Raw genomic sequence first — 23801 nt, 5'->3', positions numbered from 1 at the left:
CCCAAATTCGAGCTGCTTTATCTCTCCGTGCCAAACGGGGTAAGTTGTTTTAGTGAAGTATCCTCGCGATGTTACGCGGTAACTTGTTTTGGAGGCGATACAGATACACTTGAGGCAGCAGTTTGCAGAGAACTTTTGTTGCACTTTTGGCTACGGAGTTTATTTTGACCAAAAACGTATCGGAAATATCAAATAGTTGGCAGTACCTATGGCTTGTGCATTGTAAGAGAGAATCCTCTGCCTCTGATCATAATCATTGTCTTGCCTAACTGAGTGCTGCAAACATATAGAACGGCTTAAATTATGTCGAAAAGATCAACTCACAAAAATCCTTGTCCTTGAATCCATTGCTTTCGAGGGGCGTAAAGGGAGTGGGTAAATAAAAAACTACAACAGCAATCACGCCACAGGGCAGCTCTAATTTAATTGACTGAGTTTGCTCTGAAGAACAATTGGACCTTTATTGACCTCCATGTCACCCAACTTTCTTCACCCTGAAAATGAGGGTTAAAATACAATACTACATTCATAAATCAAGTCCGGCTTCAATTTCAGCTCTGATTTAATTCAATTTTCTTAAATAACACGCGGAATTCTATGGACATCTTTGCCTTGGAACTCTATTCACCACTTAATGGATCACATGTATAACTGTTACATCCGCTACACGGATAGCATTTCTTCCCTCCACATGGTGATATTATTTCGCCACAGGGATCATCCAAATAACACTCATCCTCGAAGTCTGGTTTCATGCAATCTTCTTCAGCTGAAAATTAAGGAAGGAAGAGAATTTTGTTTCCAAGCTTTTCCCTTGATAAAAGGAGTGACCTACACTACATTTTTGGCAACAATTGAAGGATTATACCCAGAACTCTTCGCATACTTTCATATTACACCCTTCATGACCATAATTTAAGTATCATTGACATTTTACCTAGAGTAGACAGAAGTAAGTAATGTTAAAAAAAGCAAAGTAACAGGAAACAAATTAAGGTCATACCTACGGGAACAGGAGATCTCTTAATTCTGGCTCCGAAAACCTGTGGCAAAAAGTACTTGTTAGCGACAATTCAAATCGATCGTATGGCATAACGATGAAAATCACCACAAAAGATATTACACGATATTTAATGACTTCAATTACATTAAAAAAAAAAAAGGAAAATGTAGTTAATGAATTATGACTCACTTGTGAAGCCTGCAGGCAAACTAGGAATAACAAGAAGACACCCAAATAGCTCTTCATGGTTACGAACTTCAAAAATGTGCGACGTCTGAAAAAAGCACCGTATCGGGAGATACAAAGATAAAAAGATACAAAGATAAATATTTTGCTTCGTTGCGGGGTAAAGAAAAGAAGTTTAACCGTGACAATCATTACCGCGGATTCTGAAAACGCCTAAAAGAGGGCCTTAATGCATGGAGTATTGGCTTTTACAGCTTAAAGTTGAAAGTTTGGCCATTTTACGGCCAACGGTTAATTTCTTTCTGTTACAGTTATGAGAAATGTTAAGAAATAATTTCAGTCAATTATTTTTTAATAGTTAATGATTATTTGTGGGTGTTTTAAAACACTTTTACTCGCTAGCTTTCACCGTATGAGTCAAGTAACAAGGGTAATTCCAGATCGAGCTACTTTTAAGGTTGATACAGAGTAATGTTCCTTAGGTCACAAGAAAAGACTTATAACAGTCTACGATTTTGACACTTTCAATATGACGCATAACAGATAAGAAAAAGTTTTACGGTGAACTCTTTTACGACTAACAGGTTAAATTTTGTCTTTTCCGTGCCCAACAACAAACCTCATTGAAATCCTCTTAAAACTGAGTCATGCTCAACTGTTTTAGTAAGATAGTTCAAATTTAACTGTAGCAGTATATTTTGCCATCTCATTCGTATTAGTGTTATCCCATAACAGACCGCGATAACAAGATTAAAAAAAATCCTTTTTACTTATATACTGGATTATGTGGCCAAGACAACCTCTGAGTAAGCTAACAATTATATCCAACAACTTAAGTGAAATCAGCCCAGTATCCAAGCTCAAACAATGAAACAAACAAATAATGAAACAAACATCACGAGAACTCAGACTTAATGAGTATTCTGCGAAACTTCGACCGTTATTCATTTCCGAATGAAAGTCTTTACAAATTTACGGAGCTTAGTATAGTAATATGACTCATTTCATACAGGGAAAAAAGAAGATGAAGAAATACACATGTTTAGGAAACTGAAACGCAACTCACTTGGTTACCTTAAATCCACACGGATGGTTATCAGCTGATATCTTCTCAGGATAAAGCAAAGACGAAAATGTTCATATGGGACTGGCTGGGAGTAATTTAAGTGATAACGAAATCATGACTCAGCGATAGATTAATTATTCATGCTGCTGCGATTGTTTTAAAGACGTCAGCAACAAGGATGAAAACTTGCTGATATAATGTCTATTATTTGTCAACGAAAATATAAGTAGAGAAGCTAAGCCAAGATTTTTAGGAATCAGTCCCACGAAGACCACTTATTCTCCACAGTAATTGACTTTGACATCTTAATGTCTAGTGTAAGTTGTGGTATGAATGTCGCGGCAAACCTAACTTTTTCTTTTCAGAATTTATTAAATGAACGTTATTGACGAAGCGCTACGTCAAGATTCCGTGAATTTGGACCAAATTTTTGTGTTTCGTTCCAGTTGATCTGAAAGGAAACCAGACCAATATAAGCCATCCTGACTCGGCAGATTAGGTCAATTTTCGACAATTTTCTTTGCTGCGTTTTGATTACGCAAAAAATTATCAGCAGAATGCCCTGATTGGCAAGATTGGTCCGTAAGAAATTTGTCTCGTGTGTAATTACGATCCAAGAACTAAAGAATTTCGCTATGTTGCAAAGTCACGGTAAATCGGCTCCATTTTAATCGCCTCGACCGTCTTGACTTCTTCCCAAGTGGGTGTAATTTTCGCCTCCACCGCAATAAAATCTAATTTATTGCCGTTAATTGTTCTCTGCGGGAGATAGCTCTATTCATTTCGTCTCAAACAAACAAAACATGAATCAAAGATATGCACGCAAAAGTGAAAGAAAGAAAAAAAAAGAAAGAAAAAAGACAGCGACAGGAAGTTAACGTTTTTCTTAACTTTAGACATAACACCAAAAGAGATGTTTGACCGCAGGACAGTGAGCCAGAGCCAGACTGCCATAGAAACAAGACAATTTGGTTCATTGGTTTTATCAACTGAGTTGATAAAGTAAATATAACACCGTAAGAGTTTCTAGTTGATAAAACCAAAATTATCCTGTAATATAACCACCACCCCCAAACCGACGCAGCGCCACAATTTCTTTCGAAACTCACCACCTTTATTAATTTGTCATAAAAATAATTTATGGAGACTAAGAATAAAAATGATTATATGATGCTAGATTGATACATTAAGATTCTAACTCCATGCCACTTATTGGTGTTTTCCTGAAAAAAATTGCACCGTTAAAAGGCCAAACGAAAACGAGGGGCGGTTTTCGTCGGCGTTTCCATTTTGCGCGGCTAATTTGCATGGCCGCTTCACTTGTTAGAAAGGGGAAAGGAGTTCTTTTGCAAAGAAATAAATAAATAAAATTAAAATTAAGAAAAACATCGAAAATGATGAAAGAAAAAAAAAGCTCGTTAACTAGGAAAAATTGAGGAAATGAAGAAACATGAAGCAGGACAGATTTGCTCCACTTGGGACGACATGAAATCAGAGCATCTTGTTGGTTCCTTCCTTCACTTGACTAAAAACCAGTTACCCTGGGTCAAATATTCTAACATTGCTCCTGTAGTTTGTTTATTTGAGTCGTTCAAGCACGATATGCATCACTGTAGCACAAAATACATGGATTAATTGTTCTTCATCCGTTATCTTTTATCTATCGGCCACTTATTTTGGCATTGATATCCATAGTAATACGTATTCTTTGATATTGAATACCACTTAAACGGCGGTCACGGATTGAAAAAACCTTAAGGAACGACCGAAACCAAACTGTTAAAAAAAGGATGTCATGTCTACAAAGATGTATACCATGAGGTTACTGTTTAAAAAAAACACTGATTATGTTATGTTCCTAGCAACACTTTATAAACACATCGTAATTGCTTTAACTCTTTTAAAACCAGTGATGCTTAAAGCACGAACATTCCGGGCTGTTCGTCAGGCGTCATTGCGCGATTAAGATAAAGTAAAATCAAGTCACCAATGTAGTGGAACGGTAGCAAGGAAAATTACCATGATCGGTGTTTTTAAATAACTTATCACGATATAATAGCATTAGCAAAGCCACCTACATATCCCAAATATATGATTTTTATCTTCCTTTTGAGAGGAGAAAATTGAATTGCGTTATATTTGGATAATCCGCTTTTGCTTGTTGTAATTAGATAAAAATTCAATGTCGATCTGGTTTTGTCAAATTGTCAGTTTTTCTGGTTCATTTGTAAGATTCATTAAGCTTTATAATTAAAAAAAGATTGACGTGGTTTCTCTGGCGTCTCATTAGCTTGGCCGCATATGCCTAACTCTGGAGCAGCAGACTCAATTTTCCTTCAGTTACGTCTTACGTAAAAAAATTTGTACGCTCTCAAAACTTTAACATTGTCACAGCTCAATATGAGGGTAAGCAGTTGTACTAAACCCCAGATAAACGGCCCTAAATCAGTTTAGATCAAACTTACAAGATGTAAAGGAACAAACAAAGAAGGGAAACCTTACTCAAAAAGATTCCATATTTTTGGTTTAAAAGACGATTATTTATTGCCATCCAAATCCTAAGATGTCGTTGTGACTTTAGTGGAGTCACAGGATAGCGAGTGACCAGGAGCATAAAACGAACGCACAAACGACAGACAAAGTTTTCCAGCCAACTTACAAATTTATTCTTACGATAATCGACGGTAGCGAAGATACGTTGCGATGGCTTTAAAGCACAACAATAGCGTGATACAATTTGATGTGATGTGGTTCGAACTAAAAGGAAATTAAAAATAAACCTATGTAACTTACATTGTATCGTATATCGATTGTGCAAAAGGACAATGAAATCAACTAAGCCTTTATCTAATAGAAACCGATGTAAACAGAGTAACGAAATCATGCGACAATTATAACAAGTAAAAAAGACTTACTTTGGTTTAGCTCCTAGCTTGATAGCATATAACCCAATGATGACGACAATAGCGAGATAGCTTGCTCTTAAATAGCGAAGATGTAAACTCGTTGTACAACGATAGCATGTGACTTTCGCAAGAAACTCGTAACCTGATAAGTACACGTGTAATATAATAGCTACGGCTACTGGAAAACGTGATCAAATGTTAACACTGCAACTTTACGTAATCAATCGAGTTAATCATAAACGATAAAATAAAAGGATATAAAAATAGAACGTTTCGAAATTAACAGTCGTCGAAATTCTAGTATGTGAGCCATTCAGTATCTGTGTAAAGCCAGTAACCTGTCAAATTTTATCCATATTATTTTCTGGCAAAAAAGTCTAATCTTTATTCGGAAGAAACTAACAATATCAAATTTCTAAGAATTCTGTTACTACTTACATGTACACTGAATTTTAATTTAAATCTTAATAAATTTCTCGCTTTAAATGATCAGTTTTCAGCTGCTATGCTCTCGCCATTAATGCACATGACGGGGGAGGCCTCGTCAAATGGAAATCTCTATTGGAACATAAATCCCTCTGGTTGATGAAAGAATGTCTAGCAATCTTCACAAGCAATGCAGTTCACGCCTCCGAAGAAACCTGGCCGCGCTACACCACGTAGGAATAGGGTTGCACTGTCCACGGTTACCTTTTTCGAAGCAAGGTCCTGAAACTGAAAAAAGATAAAAACACCGTTGTTTTGCGAGGCGTCATTGACAATGATACAGCGTGCTAGTTTTTTTAAAAATAAGGGCCGGCTCCGCAGTTTCGCTCCTGTCTTAAAATGGTTAATGTATCCCCCTGAATATCGATCATCGACTGTTTCGATTTTCACAGACGGGTCGACATGGCAAGAATACAGTGAATTCTGTATGGTGCGTTAATGAATAGCAGAACGCAGACCCTGTAGTAAGTTTTGGTTTGGCTCTGGTCATATGAATTGAAATTCTTCAAGAGAAAACAATACGGGAAAACTGTCTTCTTACCTTGAGTCACTCTCTTGACAAGTTTGGCCGCAATTAACTTCTGAAAAAAACAGAATATTTTTACGTTCCGAGTACTCTTGGACTCATTCTTTTCGCATGTAACTTTTCTGTGAACGCTTTACTTTGATTTCCTTGGCTGGGAAAGCTGGAACGTTTCTATAGATAATGAATCACATGATTCAAGTGTGATTTGGAATAAATCAGCGTTAGTAAAGTCTTCAAAGGCTAACCAAATTTTACGATCCCGTGGGGTAGTGCAGTCTTTAATAAATATACTAGTGCCCAGTAATCCCAAACTGCACGCAACTAAATCATGTGATTGCTTGTTAATAATATAATAATAATAATAATAATATACAAGCACAGATTTTACTCCTTTTTCCCGCCCTTTAGTCTTGTTAATTAACGTCATGGCTCACTGACGCTGCCGCTTACCCATTGTCTTGTTGCGGGGTAGACGGGCTTTTGTTGGGTGTCTTTGCTCTCAGCATTCTCCTTTAAACTCTGAATTAAACCAGCGTTGTTACAATCCCAAACCTGTTCGTCATTTTGCTTTAATTTTTGTTCTTTTGCGACCTTCCAGTCAATAATTCTGATTTTAACTTACCCTCAATTTCAACTCTCAACTTTATTAGGGATTAGCACTTGACGTATGTATTCAGCCAATAGCTATGCTACAAGTTTTGCACGCACATCGCTAAAGAAGAAACTAGTCTGTAGTATTTTTTTAATCTTTCACTTACTTGTGGGATCTGAAAGCAAAACAGGCAAACAAAGAGAAGGCCAAATAAATCTTCATAGTTTAAAATATTCAGATTGTGCAGCGTCTCAAAATATACCCTTCTAGAAAATGTAAATAAAATGAATGGGCGAAGCACTTCAGATAATTTAGTTGTCGCTCCTGGATGAGCTGGCCAAATAATGTAAAATATTGCGCTCTTTTACTACCAAGGTACCAAAAAAACACAAAAGACTGAGTTTAACTACAACGTTTTGAACGAATAATCCAAGGGTTACAGTACCAATTTTAGTTTCCTTCTCAATGTTGCAAAAATGTGCTCTTAGTCCACAATTTCTAGACAAACAAGTATTTTGCCAAACGAATCATGATCATGTGATTAAAATAACATTTCACCAACCTATAGATTAAACTTCTGAGTTAGGGAAGCCTGAAAATTAATAATTTAAGCATCAGCAATAAATAAGTCAGTGTTCATGATGCTGTTAAATGAAAACTACGAAGGTAGAATCCATGATGTATACCGAAGTGAACGAGTAGCAATGAGTTGTGAATAAATAATCTCACTGAACTGAGTGAAGTAAAACTCAGACTCCAGAAATCCGTCCAGTTTACAGCTGAAGAAAACAACGTTGATTGACTATCACACAATTATGACACGTCTGTGAATTATTTTCATGATGCTGCGAAACTCACTGATACGTTTCATTTTTATTAATTTGCTCCATAGCTGCTACATTCAAGATTTATTTACCAACGTCACACGTTGTATCACAAATATAGGTAAATCTACATATCTGATCTAAAATATGACTTTGACTGACTCTTACAGCCAATAAGAGAGCGGCATAACTGACCTTATCACTTTACATGAACTGGACTTTAGACCAGGCTAAAGTAAACTACTGATCGATCACATCGCTTACTAAATGTTTACATAAGATATTTGAATTAATTAATCGAATTAAATCAGTCAGCCAATAAATTTTGACTGTTCCCACGGTTAATCAGTACGTTATCAATTGAAGTGATTCAAAATATCAGGTTTGTGCCTGAAAGAAATGTTTTAAAGTGTACTGGAAAGATAAGCATTAACTGTAAAAAGCTTGGTTATCGTCTATGCACGGCCCAGCAGTTCATGCCTGAATACACTCGATGCCAAAACTCAACTTCGTTCTCAGACTATGTCTACCACATTGCTTTACGCCAATTAAAAACTGCCACGTTTAATAAACCTTAGAGCTACAATTTATTAGCAATGCGACCATGACATACAAGTTCCACTCCATAACAAGGGTTTATTTATAGTACACGACATCTGCTTTCTGATGCGGTTTTCCTTTAGCGTATTGTTCAGACTGAGCACGAGAATGTAAACTATTTCAAGACTGCCTCGTTCACCAAGGTAAGCGCTCAAAACAGCGAATTACTAGAGCCTGTATTGGGAAATAGGAATGCAACAAGTCGATCTCAAACTAAGGAATTCTATTTGGAGTGAATTATCCCGCATATAGAAATCTGGAAAGTAAATCATCTAAATATTTTGGTGTAAATATTCAAGCCTTTCAAACCTTAGCAGCAAGTTAGTCAGGTTCTAGTTTTTTGTTTCGTTTTGTTTACAACCGCACAATGTTGGTCTGCATTTTCACCTCAGTCGCCATTTGCTACGGATGGATAGGAAGTACAACAATCGATCAGATTGCAGCATTTATAGAGCCCTAGTAGATTTATTTTGATCAGAACCAGGCCTTTTTGGGGTTTGCGATTCTAGTACGCGTTAAATTAATTGCTTAGCCATTATGCCACGTAGATTTGGTAGCATAATCCAGTGCTTTAGCCCCTTGTTGATTTGCATACCCTCTGCTTCTGTCACCCAGAAATAGCGGCATTGAGATGCGCTGAAACGAAGTTGGTTTTTGTGGTGTTTCGTTTCAGAGGCCTACTTCCCAAATGTTCATATTACTGAAAGCACAATCATTCCTAAGCCTGATACACATGCTACCCTATCATGAAGTGCGTGGTAAACATGCACAGGCCGAGTTCTACAATTGCTATTTTAACATATATGTAGAAAAGCGTATTATTTCGTGCAGGTAAAAGGCTGAGTATGAGCGTAGAATGGGCATTTTTCGATTTTTTTTTTTTCACAACTTGATCAGCCCTACGAATATAGGACCAAAAAGTAGCATTGAAAACGCACTCAAACAGATGCACGGTTTGAAGAAAATTAATTTCTTGTGCCCGACAAATTATCTCTCGACCGAAGAATTATGCAGAAACTTCGCTAAACTAACCCTGGAGGCTTTGTTGTGATTTTGAGATGTTGCCACAGACCTGCTTATTTATGTCTATAATTCTCTGAAAAAAAGCTGCATATGCAAGAAAAACAAGAAAGCAAGAAAGGAAAGCAAGAAATATGTTATGTTTTTATTTTATGGCAGAACAAAACGTACGCCTTAAAATACGCTTACCACTTAAGTGCTCCAGTTTTTTAGCAAAAAATATTGACCATGCATCTGTTTAAATAGAGGTTATTGTTCATGGAAGTTTCAACCATTTGCGGTTCTTTCATTTATGGCGAGGGCCAGGAAGAACTCGTCAATAGAGGGCGGTACAAAGCGAAAAAAGAAAAAAAAAGAAAAAAAAGACAAGAAAAGAAAGCCAGAAAAAATGTTAGATTTATTTTATGGCAGAATAAAACGAACGACTCAAAATACGCTTACCCGTGAAGGGCTCCAGTTTTTGAGCAAAAAATCTTGACCATGCACCTGATTAAAGAGAAGTTATTGTTCATGGAAGTTTCAATCATTTGCAGTTCTTTTATTTATGGCGAGAGACACGAAGAACGCGTCAGTGGAGTGGGGGGGGGGGGAGGGGGGGAGGGTACAAAAATGTATATTAAAATATTTTTCTCTCGTATCCGAGGAAAAAATGGAAGCGGTAACAATTCCAATTAAAAAAAAAACACTTTTAAACCTATGTCTTCTGAAAAAAGGAGACAAAGCTGTTCTGCAATAGACAGACGCCTCAACAAATCTCGACCAGAAAGAAAAGCTGATGGAAGGTGACCTTCAGCGACGCACGCATTATGTTAAATGGGTCACCATTAGATTTAGCAAAAACGCGTCGTTCTTTCGAAAGAAAGGATAACCTCTTTGGTTCTTTCTTATCTTGGTGGAGAGAAGTGATCTTTGCACAAAGCGAACGGCTAATTTTTTTGTCTTCCTTTTTCTTTTTATAAAACAACACACTCGAAACATATTTGTTTCTTTTGCTTAGGACTTATCACTCGTCGACAAAAACCAACAAATTTTTAAACGAATTAAGGAGAGTTTATTCAAGCGAGTTTTGGTCCTTATCACAGATTGGCACTCGTTCTCGTTAAAACTTACTGTAATGTCTGAACAGAAAAGCAAGGAAACTTGTTGGCTATTCTATTATTTCTGTTGCGTGTAGTTAAGAAAACTAGCTGCAGAGCCTACTAGCAGTTCTTTTTCAATGCCGAAAAATCTGCCAAATTCCGCTTATAGTAAATACCCTTCTCTTCTCTCTTGTCTATTATCTCTATGGCGCAGGTTTACTTTCATTATCGATGGGAACGAGCGGGCATGCGGGCCAACGACAATAGAAGATCATATATTCCTTATCGGATTCCTATCCAAAGACACTTTCACAAGAATCTGTTCACGAATGAACAATAAGGTACTAAGGCTTTCGGTCATAAAATCCATCCTTGACTGCGAAAGCCAAATCAAGAACTTTGGTGTAGGCCAAAAGCAAGTTCAGTGACTAATTACGTCTGTCTAATGAAAATAATAGGCCTGATAGGCTCGCATGTGCGTAAGACTTGCATGTGAACTACAAAATACTCGAAGAAACCGTAAAAGCCTAGTCAACGAAACACAACACCACTGCTTACGAAACGAAATTCAAGTTCGACGAGCCCTACAACAAGACAAGATAGTTACAAAACAGGGATCTCATTATGCTCGCCAAAACTAAACTAGTTTCAGACTTAAATTTCAAATCTTAGCAACATGCTAAATAAACAAATTACTAAATCATATCTAGCTCACTCAACTCTTCATAACACTTCTTTGAAGCCGAAGCCAAAACTACTGTTTAACCAAGCTGTTCGGTGTCAACGATGAAGACTTCCTCGAAGCCGATGTTAAAGGAAATGCGGAATGAAAAAACATACTATTTAATTTTCCCCTTTGCAACAAATTCGCGTATGTAAACTGACGAACCATTGCGATGAAAAACAACAATTCTGGTTACTTTTTTAATAACACTGCGAGAGGACTTTCACTGAAAATTAAAAAAACTTTCAGAATATAGATAGCCTAAATAAAAGTGCACTTCTTATACTGTCAATCAACATGATATATATGAAATGATTTCCTAACACTCGTTGTTTTATTGTCCCTTTTCTCTATTACTCAAGTTATTACAACGGGGACTAGCTCTGATCTCTCTAGGAAAGTGTGGATCCGCTTATAAAGGTGACAATAACTGAGCTGTCAATCTCTAACCTTCGTTATGTTTTTACTCTTAAATAGCAAATCACGTTAGGGTACGCAGAACGGAGTTCGCATACTAAGTAGATACCTTCGCGATGTTTACGTTGACTTAAATTTCTTGATCTTACGGTCAAGTTTGGGCTAAACAAAAACAACATCAACAATATAAAAATTATAGTAAACCTACCAATAGAATTCAAATCATACTTAAAAAGATATCAGAAGAGAAAACAGTCCTTGAAGGCTGTTGCATAACAGCAGAATAAACACAAAATTCGGAGAAGAAAGAGCGTACCCAAGGTACCGCCCCTAAAAGATCTACGTGCTAGTCGTATAAGTTATCTAATTACAAATTCAGTGCGGAAGATGAAAAGCACTCTTGTTTACACATTAAGTGACCTCTAAGAAAAAGAGGTGTCGAACGTGCTAAATTGAAAACTGAAAACTATTTTCCTGGTCGTAAATTCGACATGGATTTAGCCTAAAAACGAGAGTATTAAATTGATAACAGTATAAAGGAGGATTATTTCCAGGAAATTCATATATGGGATCAATTTTTATAGGGTAGAGTCATTTTCTTAGTGATTACTTATTTTTTTTAGCAACATGATGAAAATATACCGATATCTAGCCGCAAACCGCATTTTACGCAAAAACATCTGTCTCCATGTCTATTTCACGATCATAACAAGGAAAAGGTAACCAAACTCTACCTGTCAGATAAGACTGCCAAAAGGAATAAGAAATGATCAACTGGCTTATTGTAATGTCTACTGAATGGCTTATGCAAATATGTTATTTCCATTCATTTTCACGTTTAAATAAGTAAAAAAATCACTTGTAATGAAAATTCTTGCTAGATGCCAATTTTTTCTTTAACAATTAACGTCATGGCTAGAGGCTATGGTCATCTATCCAACGCCAATCTTTCCTACCATAATACCGGTTTCAATCATGGCATTCCCCTGAAAATAAACATTGCTTTTCACGCTTTCGATCTCGACATAAATTTAGCACGAAAGGGAACCTGCCAGAACCACAAAACATTGATTATTTAATTTCAATTAAACTGTTAAACATATAATGGGCAGCATTGTCATTAACCTTCAATGCTCTGTCGGGGTAACGTTTGTTTTAGAGTGACAAAGAAAAGCTTGATGGTGAGTTTGTCATAAAGGAAATCGAAACTGTGCCACTGTGTCTCCTTTCGTTTTATTGTGAAGGCTTAAAAGAGTCGCACAATGAATGGAAATAAAAATGCTCTGCAAAGTGCTCCTGCAATCAGTAAGGCGAGTTGTGCTTATTTATTTATTCTCGTTTTACGTTTAAGCTCCAGAGTTCGCTAAGCATAGGTAATGTTTTCATTTAATAGGGATCCTCGATATTCGAAATTTGCGACCGTAGCAACACATTGAGAGTCATTCTGACGAAGTTTAACTTAGGCTACAAACTCTTAAAGCTAATGATGGATTCGAGATTTAGATGGAGTTGAAGTAGATTTAATGCATCTCGGCGTTACCAAACAACGGCAAAACTTGTTTAAATAACAGGCTGTAGAAATTTCTTTAGTGTAAAGTTATTGTCTGACTTTGTCAATTAAATGATGGACATAAGGGAAATTCGCTCCAGTTTCCAGAGGCAGGTTTTGTAAAACTGAAATGATTGTTTGCGATAATTATAAAAAACACTTATAAGGCCGGTTAATATCATATAAATAAGTTCGGCCGTTGTTTAACAAAACCGTGTTCTAATCTATCTTAATTTAGATGAATCTTTTATCTGAACATTTTATTTTGTTAGCAGTGTCGAGAGAGCCGAAAGCTAGTTGTGGATGGACATTGATATAATGAACACAACCCTCTTATCTAGAATAAACCTCTAGACCTCGAGTGAATAACCGGCCCCTATTTCTTATTTCCTTTCAGAGAATTTCATTCCCGAATTTTTTTCTCATCAGGAAGGGAATTTTTGAGATCATCAACCCTTTTGGCGCCGACAATTTTACATAAAACGCAGTATCAAGTATTATTGAATCTAAATTTACACTATGGCTCATCATTATTACTATCAATATTGCAATTAGACGTATTTGCGTTTTGTTTGTACATTGCATTAATTATCTCTTCTGAGGTCTGATGATCAGCTGCTTGATGTTAGTTTGGAAAATAATAGTACGACATTTCGATGAAATCTAAACTATTTTAAACATAATATTACCTCCATTCCTTACTTTTCCAAATTGTTCCCCAATTTTCCCTTTTCACAGTCAAAATTTTTTGGTCGTCTTCCTGTCCCTGAGGCCATGAGGATAATAAGTGGAAGTGATGTTACTTTGAATGCAGATAATCTGCAATGTAAATTCTACAAATTTGAGGAACACAAAAGCTTAATTTTGGACTTAAGCTTACATTTCCGTCAGTAGAGGAGATGTTTTAAATTGTTTTGATAAATTTTGTGAATCAAAATGACCTGAAGAATTGCAAGAAAAAAAAAATCGAGTTTTCCTTGTTCAAACGGGCTGTTGAAAACATTAGAAAATTTTTTGTATTAATTACTATTTCGAACACTTCCAAAAATATTATTTTTTCGAGGGACAGACAACAAGCACAACCAAACACCTCGAACCGAAACTTTCTTTCACAAGTTGTGCCATGTAAATTGTTGTTTTTTTTTTACGTTGTTTATTAACATCTCGTGGATGAAATTAATCCGGTACATTAGCCCCTTGTTGATTTGCTTGCTCTCTGCTTCTGCAACCCAGGAAAAGCGGCGTTAACCTGCGCTAAAATAAAGTTAGTTTTTATGGTTTTCCGTTTCAGAGGCCTACGTCCCCAATTTTGATATTACAGATACCGCAATAATTCCTTATACTGCTTTATCACGTAGTGCGCGTTGAACATGCACAAGCTGAGTTCTACAATTAACATGTTGTTTTAACATATACCTAGAAAAGTGAATTATTTCGTGCAGGTAAAAAGCTTAGCGGGAGCGTAAAATAGGCATTTTTCGAATTTTGTTTCATTACTCGAACAGCCTAACGAATATAAGACCAAAACGTAGCGCTGAAAACGCACTCATACAGATGCACAGAATTGAATGAAATGACTGAATATCTAGTGTCCGACAGAAACTTGTTGGCCGTTTTCTTTTTTCTGTTGCGTGTAAGTAAGTAAGAAACCTAGCCCTAGAACCCACTAGCAGTTCTTCTGACTAATGGAAGTAATAGGCAGATAAACAAGCCTAGAGCGGTTTCAATGAGGTAATGGCTTTATGGCCAACAGTTAAAACGTTTGCCGTTTTACGGCTAACGGCTAACTTCTTTCGTTCAATGTTGAAAGAAATGAAATTTACAGTTAACTTTTTTTACGAATAAGGAGTAAAATCTGTCGTTTTTTCCATTGACACCCGCATCTCCTTCTTATAGCTTAAAACGAAAACCGCTCTGTGACGTGTAGGCTCGCATATGCATAAGACTCGCATATGAACTAAAAAATACTCGGAGAAACTGTTACAGTTCTAAGATATTCAATAAAACACAACACGACCTCTTACGAAACGAAATTTAAGCTCGAGGAGTCCTGCAATTAGGCAAGACATTAACAAAAGTAGGAACTACTATTTAACTAGAGCCAAAACTTCCGGTTAACCGCGCTGTTTAGTGTCAACCATGAAGAATTCCTTGAAGCCGAAGTTAAAGAAAATGTGGAATAAGGAAATATTACACTTGATTTTTTCCCTTTGCTATAAATTCGTGTGTGTAAACTGACTAACCATTGCGATGGAAAACAATAATTCTTGCTACTTTTTTATTAACACTGCGACAGGACTTTCTCTGAAACTTCAAAGAGCTTTCAGGATACAAATTGTCTGAATAAAAGCAAAATTCTTAAACTATTAATTACCATGATATATACCTTGAGCGAAATCCATCACCATAAGACGGATCGTAAAGCACACTTAAGACGGCGCACTGCACCTTTAAAATATGAATCCGAGGCTCATTTGAAGAAACCTGCCACGCACACATATTAATTGACCTTGCTAATGCGAAGAACTTTATTTTTTCAAATGATATGATATGATATGATTTTTCAATAGATATGAGGTTCTTTTACGGACAAAATATCGAACATGGATACATTAATGTTTTGTTCAATTACGTTATTGTTATGCGTTATAATACAAGTCTTAAAATAAAATAAATCAATTTCATCCGGAATACATCGATTTTGGATGTCATACATCGATGTTGTGCAGCAAACATCGCTTTCCTGACTCATTCACGCGTGACCTTATATAACTAAAAGATGTTCAATAAAACTAAAAGATGAGGAAGCGGAAATAGAAATGACCGGAATTCAGATTAAACAAGAAGCCCCGGAAACTAACCCTTTCAAAATGGCGGAAATAAAGGCAGATTATCAGTGATGTTTGAGAAGCACTATGCAAGGTGTACGGATTTGGCTGCCCAACTTCGAAGAATTTTTTACGTCTTTGGGTAGGCTACTGGAAGGTATAGAAGGGCAAAGGAACACTGCTTCCTACGACTCGGCTGAATTTTTTAGTCGTTTACGGGAAAACGAAAGAACTCTTGTCACTTTGACGTTTTATTGAACATCTTTTAGTTATATAAGGTCGCGCGTGAATGAGCCAGGAAAGCGATATATGCTGCACAACATCGATGCATGACATCCAGAATCGATGTATTCCGGATGAAATTGATTTATTTTATTTTAAGACTTGTATTATAACGCATAACAATAACGTAATTGAACAAAACATTAATGTATCCATGTTCGATATTTTGTCCGTAAAAGAACCTCATATCTATTGGAAAAAAAATCGATCAGGAAAAGCCTGCCATTCTTATTTAATGTCATAACAAGAAGATATGCTCATCTATCGAACGCCAATCTTTCCTACCATAATATCGGTTTCAATCCTATCATTCCCCTGAATATAAACATTGCTTTTCACGCTTTCGATCTCGACATGAGTTTAGCGGGAAAGGGAGCCTGCCAGAACCACAAAATAAATATAATTTAATTTTAATTAATCTGTCAAACATATAATGGGGCAGCATTGTCATTAACCTTCAATGTTATGTCAGGGTAACGTTTGTTTGAGAGTGACAAAGAAAAGCTTAACGGTGAGTTTGTCATAAAAGTAATCGTGAGTGTGCCACTGTGCTTCCTTTGTTTTTTATGAAGGCTTAAAAAGAGTCGCACAACGAACGGAAATGAAAACGCTGTGCAAAGTGCTCCGGCAATCAGTAAGGCGAGTTGTGCTGCAGTTGCGTCGCTATATTCTTGTTTTATGTTTAAGCTCCAGAGTTCTCAGGTTAATTAAGGCCTGGGTCACCTTGCCTTTAACCCATATTTTTCACAAAATTGAGAATAACTTAGCAATTTGGCGAGGGATTTTTCTCATACTTGGCAGAAATGTGTATCACCACCATCTCTCTCGGACTGAATTATGGCAGCGTAATATGATACTCTCAACAGCCAAAAACAGTTAAGTTAGGCGCCAAATTCGTCGGTTGCTTTCTAGAGCAAATTCCCACCACTAAACACAAGGCAAATCAAAATGCAGTTATCGCTATGAATATTTGAGACGTTTTTCATCGTTTTCCCACTTGGAATAGCTGCCAAAAAAAAAGAGAGATGTGCTAGGCAGATTAAATCAAGTTTTGTCTCCGCGAAGCTGCTACCTCTATCATGGTTTTCGCCCGAAAACATTTTAGCCTTTACCTGGTTCCAACCGCTGTCAATGAAATTAATCCTACAGGTTCCTATTTATTTGGAAAAAAGACAAATTAAAACTGTTTAAGAGGTGGGAATTTTGAAAACTCGCAGTCACGTATTCAACTTAGTGTCCGCCATTTTGAACACTCGAGTATTCAGAAGCAATTAAACTTACCTAACAACTGCTTTGGGGGATTACTTTTGTAAGTAAATTCATCTGCTTCTTGGAGAAATTGTTTCCAAAGCATTCAAAAGCCTAAATTTTGATAGACGCCATAAGTATACACATCATGATATGATAGAGGATTTATCAATCTAAATTTAATTTCAAAATTGAATGGTATATCCACAATGAAACTTTTTTCTATGCATTTGTTACAAAACATAGTACTTTTTTCTATGCATAAGTTACAAACATTGTAAAACGCTATGAGCTTAAGAAATGAGCGCTATATTATAAATTCATGTTTCGACATGTTGCATTGTATTTGCAGTGAAGTCAATGAACATGTTGAGAGCGGTGTTTAAGTCTTCGTTGGTTCAAAAGGGTTCTCTTTGGCTTTAAGATAGCGATATCATGCCATTTTTTGAGGAAATGAAGATAGCAAAGAAAATGTTATTACCTTCTTTTGATGTTTTCCTCTAAATTGTCGGATTCACCAGCGAAGATGGGAAAAGCCAATGCAGAGCCGACACTTCAAAATGGCGGATGCCGTTCACGAACTACGCGATCTTGATTCCAAGTAACTATGGTTACTCGCGCAATCCACGCGAATTCCGCGAACCTTGCTGGGGGGGGGGGCACTGGAGGCGAAAATCATTTTTGACCCAGGCCTTAATTAACCTGAGTTCGCCAAGCATAGGTAATGTTTTCATGTAATAGGGATCCTCGATACTCGAAATTTACGATCGTAGCAACACATTGAGGAAGGGAATTTATGAGATCGTCAATCCTTTTGGTGCGTAAAATGTTACCTAAAACAGAGTATCAAGCATTATTGAATCTAAATTCACATTATGAATAATCATTATTATTATTCATATTGCAATTAGACGTACTTGCTTTTTGTCTGTACATTGCACTAATTATCTCTTCTGAAGTGTTTTTTTTTTAAATGATTGTACGACGTTTCGATGAAATCACAAGAAAACTATTTTAAAAAAATATATTACCTCCATTCCCTATTTTCCAAATTGTTCCCCAATTTTCACTTTTTAAGAAACAAAATTTTTTGGTCGTCCTCCTGTTCCTGAGGAAAATATGAGGAAAATAAGTCGATGTGATGTTAATTTGAATGGAGAGCACCTGCAATGTAAATTCTACAAATTTGAGGAACGCAAAAAGCTCAATTTTGGACTTAAGCTTACATCTCCGCTTGAAGAGGAGATATTTCATATTTGTTTGACCCAAGTTTGTGACTCAAACTGACCAGAAGAATTATCGAAAAAGTAAAAATTAGGTTTTACTGGTTCAATCGTGCCGTTTAAAAATTTGAAACTTTTGCTGTATTAACTACCATTTCGAACACTTTCTAATATATTGTTTTTTTCTAGGGACAGACAAAAAGCACAATAAACAACTCAAACTGAAACTTTATTTTAAAAGTTGTGCCATGTGAAGTGTGTTATTTTTACGTTGTTTGTTTAATATCGCGTTCGTGCGTACATGTATGTGTGTGCTAACTTCCCGCAGTAACAAGATCAACAGAAATGTGTAAACTAAAACGCCATCGCTAGCTTGTTTAATGCCAGTGTCTCCGAAAAGAAGTTTCGTATGTCATATTTGAACGATAAATTAGGAATATATTCCATTTCAGTAAGTCAGGTGTTACAGACAAAAACACCACGTCTGTATCTAACAACACACATTTCATAACTACACCACCCTTGCTGAACCACCAATAGGATATCATCGGTTGTAATTTTCCTATTTTTAACACAGCAAATAGGACTAACTACTGTTCTTGGTAAGGTTCTTTGAATATTTAGAGCGGAATAAGTTCATGCCTTCTGTTCGTGCTCAGACTTAAAAAAAAATTAAATCGTAGGTGGTCCTTTTTGTGGAGTATAAAAACATAAAAAAAGAAAGTATTGAATTCCCGTTTAGCCACCAGGTGATTTGTGGATATGAAAAATACATTTGAAAGATGAATGTCCATGACATAAATGGTTATCTTATGGACTGATCAAGTTTTAGCTCAGTTGCATCCATAAAGAAGCTGGGCTAATTCTCAAAACATCGGTCTTAAGCACCAAGCCTGTTCCACGGACTTTCTTCCTAATTCCTTGAGGTAAATAGTAATTATGTAATAGTAAAAGGTAATGTGTCATACCTCAGATCACACTAAAACAACTCTTGTATCAGAGTTTTTAAAGTGTCTATTTCCCTTCCTTTCTCAAAATTTAGTTCTGAGAAGTCCCAAGTCAATACGCCAAAAAATACTGAACTCAGTGGACGTTGACATCTCCAGTCACGGTGCTTTAATGAGAGTTACATAAATTCCAATAAAATCCATATTTTTAGGTATTTTTTCCGTGGGGGGTCTGGTTGCAATCGATTCCTTCTCTCCATCCCTGTTCACCATTTTCGCTGAGGCTTTAGCGATTTTATGGTTTCCTGATGTTGGGCCTTCTTTTACTGATCATGAAAAAATATGTATATATTTCTGTTTAATTAAATTTAAGGGATCACGAAAGTTTCATTTGCTCACAATTCATATACAATTTCCTCATTTCATTAAAGCTTAACAACAGACCGAACAGAAATTGAACATGACATTAAAAGAGTACGAAGTGATCATCCTCACAGTCTTGTACGCCATCACAATGCTCGTAGCATTTGCAGGGAATGGTTTCCTCATCTACATCGTGTGGAAGAAACCTGAAGTAAGATCACTAACAAGCTTCATGTTCGTCAACATGGCCATCGCCGATTTGCTGGTGGCACTGATTGTAATGCCCTGGTCGATTGCCCACATCTATACAGACGGATTGTGGAAGATACCAGGTGCATTTGGAGAAGTCATGTGCAAAGGTATAGTATACACTGGCTATGCCACACTTACAGCGTCCATCCTCTGCCTGACATTCATGGCGATCGATAGGTACTATGCTATTGTTCATCCCCTCCGTCGCTATCTTTGGTTCCGAAAGCCTAAACTGACCGTACCATTTATTTGGGTCTTTTCGCTGGCCTCGATGTCCATTTTTCCAGCTATTCAAACCGTGAAGGAAACTAATGAACGTCCCGTGTGCTCGCTATCTGTTACCATTTTGGGCGATCCACAGAAGGCTATGCGAGGCTTGTTCCTCTACTTAGTGGTGCTCAACTATCTGATACCTTTAGGTGTAATTGCCTTTCTCTATACTTTTACTGCATGGAGGTTATGGTTCCATGTTGCACCTGGAAATCACCATATGACGGGAAATCGAGAGCAACAAGAAACAACCAAGAAGAGAGTGGTTCGAATGCTCATTATTGTCACCTGTGCCTTTTCTCTTTGCTGGCTCCCAGCACACGTGGTCCACATGATTTATGTCATGAAGAGTTGGAATATTGATGTTCAGCTTCAGAAGATTGTCGAAAGCGGGTGTTTCTGGTTGGGCCACGCCAACAGCGCCATCAACCCATGGCTGTACATTTTCCTTAGCAGCAAGATCAGTACGGTATTTATAAAAATGGTGAGTAGAAAAAGCACCCAGTCACCTTCGAGTGTCAGCGTCAAAACATCAAATGCCCCTCTACAATCCGAAGGAGAAGCTTTCCGGGAAGAATCAAGACTGTAATCTCAATCATTTATTTATTACTTATTGGATTGTCTTAAGATAAAGGAAATATTGAAAAGGATATATAAGTTTTAACTTGTAAGATCAATAGAAGTAAATAAAAAATCGAAGAGCTTGTTGTAGTAGAAGCAGGAGCTACACGTAGCATGATGTCAGAAGGTGAATAATATAACTGAGATTGTTAAATGAGACTATTCAAACAGTATTAATTAGAAGCGAGCTACCTGGCTGCTCCGAACTATGTAACCTCGGCCTCTTTGCATGCACTGATAAGAGCACAGTACAAAACCATGAATGTTTAGGGCAGAGTTGTATGTGAGAAAGAAATAACGTGCATCGAGCAAGTTTTTGCATAGTACCCGTTGAAACCGAATTTAACTCTTTTCTTGGTTACCATAGATAGTGATTGGTTGATAGCGTTGATGGGAATCCTAAGAAAGAGACCTAGACAATCGAACTACTTACACGGGTGGGTTTTATCAATTTAACACTAACTTGTAGATGTATTAGGACACAGGCCACAAAAACATCAAAACAAAGGTTTCCTGATCAGCGAATATCTGCTGATAAAATTAGAACATGTGGTGAATGAGGATATTCCAAAAGCGATCATTGCAACAATTGAATCCAGAGCCGATTCATATCGTTAGTTTAGACGCGTGAGCAAGCTGAGTATCTTGTTTTGGACTCCTGTGAATAACTGTTGTTTTTTCATGCTTCAGGTAGCGCTAATGTATCTTCATGCATTGTATTTTCGCGATCGTCATTTTTCTCATTTTTGTCTGTATAACTGTCTTCATAGGAGTGCCACGGCAGGCTTACGTTTGTATTGATGGAAAATAAAGGAAAATGAATGATGACAAGGAGAACGTCGCCTGATGATAATTGTACTAATGTTTCTCTTGCTGTCGCAAGCCAATATTTAATTATTGTTTCTTGTACTTTTAATTTAGTGCACGAGCACGACAGACAAATTTAGTTAAAGAACAACTATAGTAATTCGGAAGATGCGGCTACATTATTGGTCTTCGACGTCCAAAGGTGGCAGGCAAAGGGAAACAACTATTTGACTAAAAAGAATTTTTTAAATGCCCGTAACATTATTTGTTTATTTTGTTTGTTTTTGTTTTTATTTTTTTTAAATCAAGACCCAATGCGATAGAAATGTGAGGTAAGACAGTTCATTGAGATCTTTCTTCGATTAAGCTTTCGTTCTTGTCAAGTACCTTTCCAAAGGCACAAAAATACGCTTGGAAATATCCAGAAAACTTTGTCTTCGTGAGGGTTGGAGCCAACATTCCAAGAAATGAAAACCATAGGTTCATCTTCGGACGATTCAGTTATCACCCACGCGATTTGAAGGGTACTTGAAGATAAATAGATGCAAAGATTTTTCGCGCCAAGCGATACAAGCCAAGTTACCGGGCGGTAGTATACCTGGCCTTTACCTTATTATTAAAAATTTGACTGTATTGTGTCTATCATTAAGCTTTCACGAAGAGTCACGGTTAATAGGATTTCCTCTTAAAGCGTTTGTGCAAAAGCAAGATTCACAACCATATATAGTCGATCCACCTGCTATAAAACCTTAAAGCTCCGATAAAGAAGCTTGTGTAAGTGTGCAAGTGGCACATTTAGACTCAATCAGCTCCAAAAAACAGCGTATCACTTATGTCCGCCGACGTCTACTTTCTCGCTGATTCGAAAAACTGCTTTTGCTGTTTGTACTATGGAAAAAAGAAAGCAACCACAGCATCTGTCATCTTTTATCAACCACAACAACTGTTCCTGTTATCAATTATTTACGCAGGTCCTGACTTACCCGCCGCTAAAAATACAAAGTGCTATCAGTCGACCATTTATTTTCATTTTAATCGTTTTTATTTATGGACAGAACAAGTAATTCAAAGTCAAAAGAAAGAAAAAATAGATGAGAAAAGCTTCTGTTATGTAATTTCTATGCTGGGAGAGGAAATTATAATCAAAGTTCTGGCGCCCTCTGTATTCAAGGCTTTTATGGAGATAATTGCGTTTTGTTTGTGCAATGCAATATTTCTTGTCATAATAAATTACCCTTTACACAGTCGGTTGATCAGTGGCTGACAGCTGTCCAACTCGATAAAGTAAAATAACAACGTGTTAGATTATGTTCTTAGCTTCGTTCCCTTTTTTTCCCAACATTGTTCTTTCGTGGTTTTCCAATGATGTATTTAGTTTTTCCGCGTAAAGCTAAATTTTTGAAGTCAAAGTTCAAGTAAAAAACGTCTTAATAAAAGCTTCCTTTATCGCTCATGCTGATTGCTCTAACGACCGCGTTCGAATAGCACTTACTATAAAATGGTGCTCAGGCCCTTTTACCGTGTTGTCATCCGCCATTTTATATTGAAATGCAGATAACTGTACCTTTGCTCTTATGTCCTCTTATCGTAAATATGTCCTCTGACGTAACGTGATATAGTGGCCAATCATACATATCGATGTTAAACCTGAACTTGGAAGAACAATTTGCTGCGTGAATAACAAAGTGACTTTCGACCAAAGGATGCGTTATTGTTCACGTTTTATTTGCAGTCTTCATTGCTCGACTTACGACTCCAATGACAACATTTAAGCCACAAGCTAAGACAAAGGCACAATGTAGCGTCATATCACGATTGTTTATTTTCCTTAATAGTTGAAGATCATAGATTATGGCTCGTCGACATAAAATTATGTATTTTTGACACTTCACCTGATCTGCCGGAGGTGTGATCGACTGAGAAGTCAAAGTTGTGATTATTTGTCTGCGTCACGAAGTCTTCCTTCAATCACAGAAGTTTGG

General features: G+C 36.8%; 2 protein-coding genes across 6 annotated transcripts; one reads left to right on the top strand and one right to left on the bottom strand.

Moving 5' to 3' along the window:
* Positions 1-399: 399 nt before the first annotated feature.
* Positions 400-17933, bottom strand: LOC113664309 (uncharacterized). Of its 4 annotated transcripts, XM_089191570.1 has the most exons (10): positions 17818-17933; positions 17370-17450; positions 17201-17241; positions 9651-9695; positions 6189-6228; positions 5171-5875; positions 2256-2340; positions 1193-1277; positions 1004-1043; positions 400-769 (listed from the first exon to the last, which is right to left on the bottom strand). In XM_089191570.1, the coding sequence occupies exons 2-6, from the start codon at positions 17440-17442 to the stop codon at positions 5769-5771; spliced, it is 306 nt and encodes a 101-aa protein (XP_089047696.1). In that variant the 5' UTR covers positions 17443-17450; positions 17818-17933; the 3' UTR covers positions 400-769; positions 1004-1043; positions 1193-1277; positions 2256-2340; positions 5171-5768. The 4 variants fall into 4 exon arrangements, with proteins under 4 accessions (XP_089047696.1, XP_089047697.1, XP_089047699.1 ...); XM_089191571.1 differs by lacking the exon at positions 2256-2340; XM_089191572.1 differs by lacking the exons at positions 400-769; positions 1004-1043; positions 1193-1277; positions 2256-2340 and adding an exon at positions 4898-5012.
* On the top strand, positions 7642-21846 carry LOC113664316 (prolactin-releasing peptide receptor). 2 transcript variants are annotated; one of them, XM_027179916.2, is made up of 2 exons: positions 7642-8332; positions 19938-21846. In XM_027179916.2, the coding sequence occupies exon 2, from the start codon at positions 19967-19969 to the stop codon at positions 20978-20980; it is 1014 nt and encodes a 337-aa protein (XP_027035717.2). In that variant the 5' UTR covers positions 7642-8332; positions 19938-19966; the 3' UTR covers positions 20981-21846. The 2 variants fall into 2 exon arrangements, with proteins under 2 accessions (XP_027035717.2, XP_089047694.1); XM_089191568.1 differs by lacking the exon at positions 7642-8332 and adding an exon at positions 17370-19485.
* The last annotated feature ends 1955 nt before the right edge of the window (positions 21847-23801 follow it).

This window comes from Pocillopora damicornis, chromosome 13 (assembly GCF_964200805.1).
Source record: "Pocillopora damicornis chromosome 13, jaPocDami1.2, whole genome shotgun sequence".
Classification (NCBI taxonomy): domain Eukaryota; kingdom Metazoa; phylum Cnidaria; class Anthozoa; order Scleractinia; family Pocilloporidae; genus Pocillopora; species Pocillopora damicornis.
Note: the sequence above shows the minus strand (reverse complement) of the source record. Positions and strands in the feature narration are given on the sequence as shown.

What these genes read in the sequence shown, in the direction of transcription:
- LOC113664309 (XM_089191570.1), bottom strand. Translation starts at nt 17,442, where the DNA reads ATGCTTTGGAAACAATTTCTCCAAGAAGCAGATGAATTTACTTACAAA. An exon ending in TCCCCCAAAGCAGTTGTTAG is followed by an intron (nt 17,242 to 17,369) that starts GTAAGTTTAATT and finishes CCAAATAAATAG; the next exon opens with GAACCTGTAGGATTAATTTC. An exon ending in TTGACAGCGGTTGGAACCAG is followed by an intron (nt 9,696 to 17,200) that starts GTAAAGGCTAAA and finishes CTCTTTAATCAG; the next exon opens with GTGCATGGTCAAGATTTTTT.
- LOC113664316 (XM_027179916.2), top strand. Translation starts at nt 19,967, where the DNA reads ATGACATTAAAAGAGTACGAAGTGATCATCCTCACAGTCTTGTACGCC.